The sequence below is a fragment of the Helobdella robusta genome (genome assembly GCF_000326865.2).
Source record: "Helobdella robusta unplaced genomic scaffold HELROscaffold_80, whole genome shotgun sequence".
Classification (NCBI taxonomy): Eukaryota; Metazoa; Annelida; class Clitellata; order Rhynchobdellida; family Glossiphoniidae; genus Helobdella; species Helobdella robusta.
Genome location: NW_008705460.1, coordinates 312301 through 324763, shown reverse-complemented (window position 1 = coordinate 324763; position 12463 = coordinate 312301). Strand labels below are relative to the sequence as shown.

General features: G+C 32.1%; 1 protein-coding gene across 1 annotated transcript; it reads left to right on the top strand.

The window, feature by feature from the left end:
* Positions 1-5572: 5572 nt before the first annotated feature.
* Positions 5573-7496, top strand: HELRODRAFT_182105 (hypothetical protein; the record flags this gene model as incomplete). Its single annotated transcript, XM_009032407.1, has 3 exons — positions 5573-5722; positions 7130-7325; positions 7420-7496. 3 exons carry the CDS (start codon positions 5573-5575, stop codon positions 7494-7496), a joined length of 423 nt encoding a protein of 140 aa, XP_009030655.1.
* Positions 7497-12463: the final 4967 nt, after the last annotated feature.

The following is a 12463-nucleotide window of genomic DNA, read 5'->3' as shown; positions in this document are numbered from 1 at the left end:
TAACTTCACTTTCAATTCCAATTTTATTTTTAATATCTTATCTATCATGTCCGCCAAATAATTTACATAATTCGTTTAATTCTCATTTATTTTAATTAAATTTCTTATATTTCATTGGTTTTAGGCTCTGATGATGGCTACCTAGCCGAAACAACGTTGTCAGCTTCTAATATGTCACAATTTCACAATAAATATGAATGTCAAAAACTACGCTGTGTTGAGTCCATAATAAAAAAGTTGATAAATGCAAAATGGGCAAATAAATTTAACAAAATATGTATATATGTATATATATATATATATATATATATATATATATACATATTATGTAGCTATATGATCTGTCATATACAATTATACAGTATATACACGTGTACAAGTTCTTTTACACAAAGATCAGCTTATAATTTATGCATAGCCCATGTTAAAGCATAAAGAAAATTGTCCAGCTCACCTCACAATTAGTGATGTTGTTATTATGTGTCATCAATCAAGTCATCACAACATCTAATAAGGCAAATCATATGCTTGGTCGGATAAAAAATCTTTTTGAAGATTTGATAATAATTTGCTCCGTAATTTATATCCAACATTCATTCGTCCACTTTTGAAGTTTGCAGTGTCAGTTTGGCCACATATTGAAGGGTGATATCGAAGTGAATGAAAGAGTACAACATAGAGCAACAAAAATAGTTCCATCTATAAGAAATTTCACTTACAATGATAGTCACAACTAACAACTTCGGTAGAAAAAAAGAAGAAAAGATTTGGTTGTGATATATAAAAGCACACATAAAATAGATAAGACTGATTTAATGAATCGATTTAATAATATTGAAACTAAAACGCGAGGTCACGGATTGAAGCATTACAAAGAGATAACAAGACACAGAAGCAGAGATGCGGAGGGTTTGTTGCAACTGTTTTTTGGATCGACTGATTTGACGGTCCAATCGGCTCCACCGCGAGAAGGCAGTTGCTCCAAAGCCATATCATATCATCACGCAACAACACCCTCATCGCAACATAAAGACCACCCTCCTCTCCAAATGGGTTTCAACAACTCATGCGGTTCTAATAACAACCATAAATAGCGATTCTCTGAAGTCCGCTCTAAGAACACTACACAATAACACCATCAAAGCCGCCACAGAGACGTATCAGTCGCCGTTGTTGTTGCTTGACGGATGGCCTCCACCTACACCAAAAATAGATCCAACAGAAGAATCACTTCCCAGGGCAATCAGACGGACCCTATCCCAACTCCGTTCTGGCCATAATATTCTTCTAAACAGCTACAAAAACAGAATCGACAGTGGGCACCTCAACATCTGTCCTTTCTGCAACAATCATACAGATGATGTACCGCATCTGTTTAGCTGTCCACAAAACACCATAAAACTACAACCAATAGATCTCTGGAGAAACACAATTGCAGTGGCGGTTTGGCTCCGGCCTCGATTGGAGCCCTAGGGGTCCCCCAGAATGGGGCAACAACAACAACACAGAAGCAGAGAGAATTACCTGTTCAATAGTGGAATTCCTTGCCAAAAGAACTCGTCAAAGGACTAACAGTAAACAGTTTCAAAGCAGATATTGATTGTTGAATGAATAACAATCAATCTTCGACTCAGCTGTGCTAATTTTGGATAATCTTGTTTCTATTTTATTGAATTTTTTAGAAACTAACGCAAAAGAATAAAAGTCTATCAATTAAATACTATGCAGAAGTAGCCCAATTATTAAATTATTTAAAAGTGAACAAATCTGATGCAAAGCCTGGCTTATCTTTAAAAAAATTTATCATAATTATTTTAATCATCTGATCAATTATCTTCAACAAATCAAAATTTACTCGGAATAAGTTTTATACGCTTACGTTATATTTCTACAAATAAGCAAATTAAGAATGTAAAATGTCGGGACCATAAACTTTAGTATTTTATATCCGAGGGCACCATTAACTTTAAACCTAGCCATAAAAGCGAAATTTTACTATATATATATATATATATATATATATATATATATATATATATATATATATATATATATATATATATATATATGCAGTAATTTATGAAATCTACCAAATTTCTAGCGTTAGTTTACTACCTTTCTCAATATTTCGAACCAAATTCTTGTCGTCAATATTTATTTTATTAACGTTAGAATAGTATACAGTTATCCTATTCATTCTCCAGTGTATAGGACCTATTTCGATTTTTCAATCATTTTCAGTACTTGTTGCAGTTTATATAAAGATATATTATCGTTAGAATAGTATACAGTTTTCCAATTCATTCCCGAGTGTATAGGACCTATTTCGATTTTTCAATCATTTTCAGCATTTGTTGCAGTTTATGTAGAGAATTTGTATAACCCAATACTTGTTGCAATTTATATAGAGAATTTGTATAACCCAGGCCTTTGTTCCTGTTATTGATTTGCATTTATCGCTATTTACTATTAAATTTTACATTGTCAGATTGCTGGTTGATCCGATTAAGGTCATTGTTGTTCATTCTTCGAGTTGGAAGTGTTGCTGTGATTCGTTGTTGGATGTTGATGGAAGGTTTTTCAGATTCGATGAAATGGCTTCTGCGATTCTTAGGTTATAGTGCTGTTGATTGTTGTATAAAGTTTTATGTTGTTATCTAGAAGGTTCCTAGTTAATGGGGTGTCGTGGAATGTTTTTAAATGGTTTTTTATTGCTTCATCCCTTTTGTGCATTCCTGCTATTATTGTTGTTGCTGCTGTTAATAATAACGGTAATAATGATAATAACATCATTATACTTTATTATCAAACTGAACAGGGCCATCGTCCAGTAGCTGTGAATTGGATGGGTTCACCAGTGATCATTGCTTTGGTATTGTGTCGTGGAATGTTTTTAAATGGTTTTTTATTGCTTCATCGCTTTTATGCATTCCTGCTATTATTGTTGTTGCTGCTGTTAATAATAACGATAATAATGATAATAACATCATTATACTATATTATCAAACTGAACAGGGCCATCGTCCAGTAGCTGTGAATTGGATGGGTTCACCAGTGATCATTGCTTTGGTTTTGGGGATGTTGACTTTGAATTCATGATCGGCGAGTCTGGTGTTCCAATCTTCAAACATCTGTGCTGCATTCTACTCAGACGTGGCTGTTAAAACGATATTATCAGCATATATAAGATTCCAAATGTCACCAGTGTATCGGTTTTGTGATTTCTTCCATCACAGTTATAAATAACAGTGAACTGAGAACCGAGCCTTGGTGAACTCCAACACTCCAACACCGATGTCAAATGCATATGTGTTTCCAACCGTTGTGCTGACGAGAGTCTTGGTATTCGTATACATTTCCATCACAAGTCAAACAAGACAATCTGGAATGAGTTGTCGACGTAGACACCACCTGATTGCTTCACGGGGAACTCGATCAAATGCTTTTTCAAGGTCTACAAAAATGTGTGATAGTTGTTGATGCTTTGCGAGGTACTTGCAGTTGCCTAAGGATGTGAATTGCATCAATTGTTGATTTTTCTGCTAGAAAACCTAATTGATAATTATGATTCTGAACTTAGCCACCAGCCACAATGACCGACCTATATATTATGTACGCGGAGAGATCGTGAAAAAAGAGAGGACCATCTGCTGAATGCACAGCAGATGTTTATATATGTTACCAATAATTGTATAGCTATATAAATCCTTAACTGATCATTGAAATGTATGAAAAGTATGTATTCTATATATTTAAGTAACGCATGTATGAACAATGATTGTATGATGTATTGAACAACATAAAAAAATTGACAGTAAGTTGAACATAAAAATCGATTAAAAATATTATTAATTGCGGCCTCAAAAAAAGATTTCTACCACTTATGTAGAATTAAATTACCTTTCTAACAATATATCAGCCACTAAAAAAAAACAGCCTTCCAGGGTGTTCAAAACACGAAAAACAAACACACTTCATTGTGCATCAAATCACAAAAATATTTTTTTACACTATTCATAATTGCGGCCTCAAAAAAAGATTTTTACCAATGATGTAGAATTAAATTACCTTTCTAACAATATATCAGCCACTGAAAAAAACAGCCTTCCAGGGTGTTCAAAACACGAAAAAAACACACACTTCATTGTGCATCAAATCACAAAAATATTTTTTTTCACTATTCATAATTGCGGCCTCAAAAAAAGATTTCTACCACTTATGTAGAATTAAAATACCTTACTAACAATATATCAGCCACTGAAAAAAAACAGCCTTCCAGGGTGTTCAAAACCCGAAAAACAAACACACTTCATTGTGCATCAAATCACAAAAATATTTTTTTTCACCATTCATAATTGCGGCCTCAAAAAAAGATTTCTACCACTGATGTAGAATTAAATTACCTTTCTAACAATACATCAGCCACTGAAAAAAACAGCCTTCCAGGGTGTTCAAAACTCGAAAAACTAAAACATTTTCATCGCGCATCGAATCACAAAAATATTTTTTTTCACCATTCATAATTGCGGCCTCAAAAAAAGATTTCTACCACTGATGTAGAATTAAATTACCTTTCTAACAATATATCAGCCACTGAAAAAGACAGCCTTCCAGGGTGTTCAAAACTCGAAAAACTAACACATTTCATTGTGCGTCGTATCACAGCGACTGAAACAGAAAGATATCACTGGGCAAAATTAAATTTTACTCGCAGACATGGTGGTCGGTACTATTGGTCTGCCATCATCGCTTTTATTTCATTATAAAAATCATTATAACACCTCAACCCTAGATAAGCATTTATTGCTAGGCTGACTCTTTCACTTTATTTTATTGTGAATAAATGGATCAACAAAAAAACTTAAATTACACGTTCCTCTAGCCTGTGTATGCGTGGGTGTGTTTGTGTATGTATTATGTTTGTGTATGTATAGTGTGTGTATTGTATGTGTCAATAATTAACAAAATAACCCAACGATATCTTTAACAATTAATTCAATGATAAATTTAACTGACTTCAAATTCAACAATGTTCGTTTATGTCTATGTGCGTTTTATTCAATGGGCTTTTTTGGTTGTGCTATTTTTTCAGTCGAGTAGCATCCAAGTATGTTTTTTAGTATTGAATTTTAAGCGGTGTGTGCTCGTGTATGTCTGCCCTTTTTATTGCAGCCAATCGCACAACGTAGTTCATCATTAGGTTAGTTGAGAGCGGTGCCATTGGTTCTGCATGCATTATGCCCGAACCAATGATTACAGTTTATAATTTTCACATTCATACCAATATATGTTTATATATGTGTGTGTGCGTGTGTGAGTATGTATGTACGTACGTATGTATGTTTGTAAATAAATATATTTGCAAATCAAATCACCCAGTCCGTCTGATTCATTGGTCAATTGTAAAATTTTAACAAACATAAAGTACTATTTTCACGTAGGAAAAGGAATAAGACAATTGAGAGGTTTAGAAAGAAATCACAGATAAATAAAACTGGCTAATAAGCTACCGTCACTTGTCCGAATAGACTGTATTAATGCCTCCGATGATAATACAGTGCATCAAGGTAACATGATGCAAATTCATTCAAATGACGTTTTAGCTAATGCTAGATCTGAGTCATTGAGTGTTGACGATGAGGATAAAGATGACGTTTTTGATGTAATTATAAAGCTAAGAAAAGAACTACTTGCTTCAGATAGTGATAGATTTATACAACATGTTAGTGAGCCGTTATGCATCGTTTCATATTCATACAAACAGGTTGAAGTTGCTAAACGAACCAAAAAAAGAACATATTGCCAGTGTTGTATTTTGATTCGACAGGATCGGTGATAAGAAGGACCAGCTCATAGCAGAAGAGAATTTTTTATTACACTGGTGTTATTTCAGTAGATAATAGAATAATTCCAATGATCGACTTTGTAACATGTACGCACGACGTGTATCACATAAGTCAAGTACTTATTGACTATGAGCACTACGTCTCAAAAAAATTGAAAGAATGGCCTTTGTATTCGAATGTTATAACCGATTTTTCTATGGCACTTATTGAGGCTGTTTTGAAAGGATTTAACACGATGGAAATTCCGACGTATTTGCAATATGCAATGAAATGGGCAACCAGTGACGTCATTCCTATTAAAATTGTACAAGTGAAATTGTGTTGTTGTCATTTTATTAAAATAGTAACCAGAGAGACGCTTAAACACACTAAATTTAAACCGGATTTTAGTTATCATTTTACATACGTTAAAAAAATACTCAAATTTACGGTTATGTTGAACATCAAAAAATAACACCAAGCAAATAGTTAATTAATTCAAATATATAAATAAGTTGTGTGATATGCCAAATTCTGTTATCAAAGATCAGCTTATAACTTATGCATAACCCGTGTTATAGCATAAAGAAAATTGACCAGCTCACCTCACAATTAGTGATGTTGTTATTATGTGCCATGTATGCACGTGCACACTTGCACAGCTTATAATTTATGCAAAACCCATGTTATAGCACAAAGAAAATTGTCCAGCTCACCTCACAATTAGTGATGTTGTAATTATGTGTCATGTATGCCTAGCCTAACCTTTAACATACCATGTTCTTAAATTATGCGCTTATGTCTATATATATATAAATATGTAGCTATATGATCCATTATATACAATTATATAGTATATACACTTGCACAAGTTCTTTTACACAAAGATCAGCTCATAATTTATGCATAACCCATGTTATAACATAAAGAAAATTGTCCAGCTCACCTCACAATTAGTAATGTTGTTATTATGTGTCATATATGCTTAGCCGTTAACTTATTGACGTAAAATTAATTGAATTCAATAAAAAAATTTTCTATTTATAACATTTTTAAATGTTGATAGACGCTTAAATTCGGCCACCAAATCCGGCCGGGGCCGGATTTAAGAAAAGCCGGATTTTAACCGGGGTCAAACTTCGGTGCATCCCTAATTTCAAGTATATGTAGTTGATATAAATTTTTCAAATTATTTATTTATTGCTAATGATTAACAAATAGAATTGAGTTTCTATAACTGTTAACTATCAATCAATCAATCGATAAATTAGCTTATAAAGCGCTATTTCCGCGATGTTCAACAGCGCTCCTCAATGAATTTTGAAAACAGATGGGTCTTGAGATCCGCTCTGAACTTTGCAAGTGATGGAGAAGTAGTCAGAGAAGTAGGTAGAGAGTTCCAGAGAAAAAGACCAGAAAAAGCAAAAGCAGATTTGGCAAAAGAGTGTTTAACACGAGTTAAGAAGCGAGAAGAAGACGATCGTAAACCGGGGAGTTTAGGTTCGATATCTGATAAATACTTAGGAAATAATTTAGATTGAGACTTATACATGAACGTGCAAATTTAAAAAATTATTCTATATTTTATAGGTAGCCAGTGCAAGAGAACAAGATATGGAGATATATGAGAAAAGAAAGGGGCACGAGCAACTAGACGAGCAGCAGAGTTAAAAACATTACTTAAAGGATAGAGTATAGAGTCAGGTAGACCATAGTAGAGCGAGTTACAATAATCAATCCTAGATAAGACTAACGAAGTCACAAGAAAGAGAAGAGTAGGATCATCAAGAAAAGGCAAAAGTTTTTTTTTAATCGTTATTGATTTAAAAAAATGCATTTTGTGTTCATTTGTATGTTTTTCTACAAATACAGCAGAAAAATAATAATTATTATCTAATATTTACACCACACAAAATTTAATTTACTAATAAATAATAGAAATTAATAGGATTATCAAATACACACAACTACAGTATTATATATCTTTATAGCATCGATATATAACTATATAATTATATATACATGTATATATGCATACCTGTTAGCTGCCACTTAACAGCATATAACATAATATAGCATATAAGCTTATAATAACATGCATACATATCAGCTGCTATTTGAACTGCATATATCATATAACATAATATAACATATATCGCATATGCATGCAGGCTTGATGTACCCTCTCTCTTTTACGTTTATCTCTTTTTTAACGTGTGTATAATTGGCTTTTTAACGTGTGTATAGTTGGCATCGAAGATTGCTTATAAAATTATATAGGTCGGTCATTGTGGCTAAGTTCAGTCTCATTTGATAATTTCCGATTGTGATGCACAACGTTAATCTTCTCTTAATGATTTTCTCAAAAATTTTCAGGGAGTATTCTAACAGACTTATACCCCGATATGATGAACAGTTCAATGGATCACCTTTGCCTTTGTATAACGGAACTGTCTGTTCTATTCAGTCGGCATTGAGCAATTTCTCCACACTTCACGGCAAAGTTGTAGTAACGTTTGAATACTTACAGTACCAGATGCTTTGATAATGTCATTTGTGAGTCCAGAGGGCCATGATGCCTTTCCACCCTTCATAGCTTTCCTTCATAGCTTTCATAGCTATGAATAACAAACATTGTGCAAGATTCCCAGCCAGATAGATTGATAAAAAGAAAAACTGTTTGATGTGACGTATTTCCTTAATATGATAATTACAAGCCTTTGTGATAGATGAAATATGATTTGAAAGAGTTAGTTTCTTGCCGAGAACAACACAGCATCACTAACAGGGATATCACTGTTACCAATCCTGATTGATGTCCAGTCATGTAACTCGTTAATTGAATGAAATGAGTCGAGTTTGATGACCTGTTTTATTTAAATTGATTGAAATTTATTAAGAAGAAACCATTTCTTCATGGCAGCAATGCACGTAATGATGGTATTCACATTTGATGAATAGCCCTTATTGTCCAGTGAGATTAAGAAGCATTTAAGAGTTTATCATCAGTGTATTGATGGCAGAATACATTGAACCTGTTGTTAATCTTGTGAATTTGGGAGATATATGATGTAAAAAGTTGAGTACTCAAGCGGTATGTAATATGACTTTTACTAAGTTATTTATTTCATTGAAGAAAATGAAATGTTTACGAAAACTTTCTAAAAATTGGTAAAAAACACAACAGATAACTTCATTCGAAATAATTTAAAAAAATCTCACTTCAACACTGGGCTAGTTGATAATTTCCCAAGCCTGTGGTAAACGAGCGAATTTTTAAACTGACGAAAACGAACTAAATAGGCAATACGCGCTAGCATCCTCACCGTTTACGACATTCATACCGTGTGAGTCTGAACTAACGACCGACCTAGATAGAGAAAATTACGTTGTGTTTGTGCCAAGGTAACACGTTGATGTGAGAATGAGAATCTGCATGCGTATGCAATAAGTGCGCTGTTTAAGTAGCTGTATGGCATATATGTTAAAACTTTATACATTACATTGAAAGTTGTATAGTTGTGTAAACTGTCATACAACGTAGCGAATCTAAATGTATAAGCAATGTATACAATAACGTTCATGCAATGTTTATATCTTGACAACTGTATATTTATTTATTTATTATATATATATATATAATAGACCATAATTTATATATATATATATATAATTTTATATTATATATATATATATATATAATAGACCATAATTTTTACAATATCCTATAAATTCTACCGAATGTTTGGCGTTAATATGCTTATAGTTCGTTTTTTCGATTTTTCTCGCTAAATTTTTATATTCTATATATATATATATATATATATATATATATATATATATATGTGTGTGTGTGTGTGTGTGTGTGTGTGTGTGTGTGTGTGTGTGTTTGTAATAGACCATAATCTATAAATTCTACCGAATGTTCGTTTTTTCGATTTTTCTCACTAAAGTTTTTTGGTGAACGTTTAGTATGTTAAAATTCAAAATAAACTTATTTTCCGAATTCATGCTGCAAATAAGGCCATATTTCGATTCCGAATGAATCATCATCAGTGCGGTCGGAAGTTTATATAGGAAAATATTGACTTTGTCAAAGTGAACTCAGATGTAAATTAGGTGTCAGGTTTCTCTATTGGCTGGTCAACTTTAGTGAGAAAAATCGAAAAAACGAACTACAAACTTATTAACGCCAAACATTCGGTATAATTTATAAAATATTGTAAAAATATATATATGTATATATATATATATATATATAAATATGTATATATGTATATATATAAATATATATATAACTTTATATATGTATGCAAGTGTGACGTCCCTTTTTTAACTAAACAAAATTAGAGTTACCAAATATACCAAAGGAAGAAAGCCCGTTGGTTTTAGTTGCACAGCAGCTGGCCAGCCTTTGAAAGGAAAGCAATTCGTGATCTTTTATATTAATTTCTTATATTTTAACTACGGGGAAGCATTTAGGTATCAAACTTAACTACTGTCATATAAACTTGTCATTTGTTAATTTGATATCAATAAAAAATAAAATTATAAAACAATTACATTGTTTAATGACTTTTCACTAAGAGGAGGGGGGTAAAGTTTTGTGACATGCTTATTTTGGGAAGGCCGGTCGATTTGTGACAGATGGTGACATGGGGGAATGGGGGTCAAAAAAACGTTAAAAAAATGACATCCTTTATGGACAGCCCCTGATTAATGCACATTGAAATTGTTATATTAAACGAAGTTTAATATGGTAACACTATTGATTTTGTTATAGCTTCATCTTTTTCTAAGCCTATTAATATCTTTGCTAGCTCTGTTCTTTATTCTGATCACCTTCTTATTGAATCTGTTTTTTTCATTAGATTTTCTTCCTTCAAATTCATCTATGTCTATTACTAAAAGATGCTGGTCTTCTCTTAACAAAGATATTTTTCTTCAATCTCTTACTGAAACTATTTTTGATACTACCTTATTTTCTGATGTTGATAATTTTGTCTATGCTTTTAATATCTACATTACTTCTATTCTTGATAAGCTTATTCCTCTTAAATCTTTTACTTATAGGCTTTATTCTCGTAGAGCTCCTTGGTTTGATTATGCTTGTGTAGTAGCCAAGAAAAGTGTTAGAAGACTGTAGAAAGTCTATAGGTTAAATTTATCTAACTCTCTTTATTCTATCTATAAATCTGAATTGATTAATTATAAATATCTACTTTTCTCTAAACACTCTACTTGTCTTAGAAATTCTATAACATCTGCTTCAACATCTAAAAATAGGTGGTCTGTTCTATTTAAACTTCTACATAAAAAATCCTCTCACTCATCTTTTTCTGCTTACCAGTTTCATGACTTTTTTGTAAATAAAATTACTTCTTTAAGAACATCTAATTCTAATTTTTCTTCTCATAACTTTACTAAACTTACTACTGAATCTTTTTCTGTATTTACTCCAATAAATCTTTTAGAACTAACTAAAATTATTAATTCTATGTCGTCATCTACAACCTGTTCTCTAGATCTATTTCCTTCAAATTTACTTAAAGAATTTTCTTCAATATTTTATCCAATCATTCTCAAATTAGTTAATTTATCTCTTTCCACCTCTAAATTTCCTACTTCTTATAAGAATTCTATTGTTATTCCTATTCTTAAAAACTCATCCTTAGATCCTACCTCTTTATCTAATTATAGACCTGTAACTAATATTACTTTCATCTCTAAAATAATAGAAAAAGTAGTTTTTAATCAACTGTCATCCTATTTAAACTTTAACTCCTTGCTACCTGTATCTCAATCTGGTTTCAGACCTGCTCGCAGTACTGAAACTTCTTTACTCAAAATACACAATGATATCCTTCTCTCTAGTGACAATAGTAATCTTACTCTTCTTCTTGCTCTTGACTTTTTCTCGGCTTTTGATACTGTTGACCATACCATTCTCTTGAGACTGTTGCATTTTTCTTTTAATATTACTGATTCTTGTCTATCTTGGTTTTCTTCTTATCTCTGTAATCGTTTTTCTTCTGTTGTTCTCAATAATTCTATTTCTAACTCCTCTACTCTTACTTTCGGGGTACCTCAGGGTTCTATCCTTGGCCCTCTTCTATTTATACTCTATACTTCTGAACTACCTCGTATTATTAATAACTTTTCTTTCTCTAGTCAACTATATGCTGATGATTCTTACATTTATACTTCTTTTCCTCCATCTAATTTCAATAGTGTTCTTCATAATTCATCTCTATGTTTTTCTTCAATTATCGCTTGGTCTGACTCTATGTGTCTTAAACTTAATCCTTCTAAGTTTGAATTAATTTGTTTTAATAAATCTAAGCACTCTATTACTATTCCTCCTATTATCCTACCTGATTCTAAAACTCTTGATGTTTTTCATAAGTTTTGTAGTCTAGGTTTTATCTTTGATTTTACTATGTCTCTCTCTTCTCAGATTAATAGTGTTGCTAGAAGCTCTTACTTTCATCTACGTAGAATAAAAAAACTTTTGCCTTTTCTTGATGATCCTACTCTTCTCCTTCTTGTTACTTCGTTAGTCTTATCTAGGATTGATTATTGTAACTCGCTCTACTATGGTCTTCCTGACTCTATACTCTATCCTTTAAGTAAAGCTT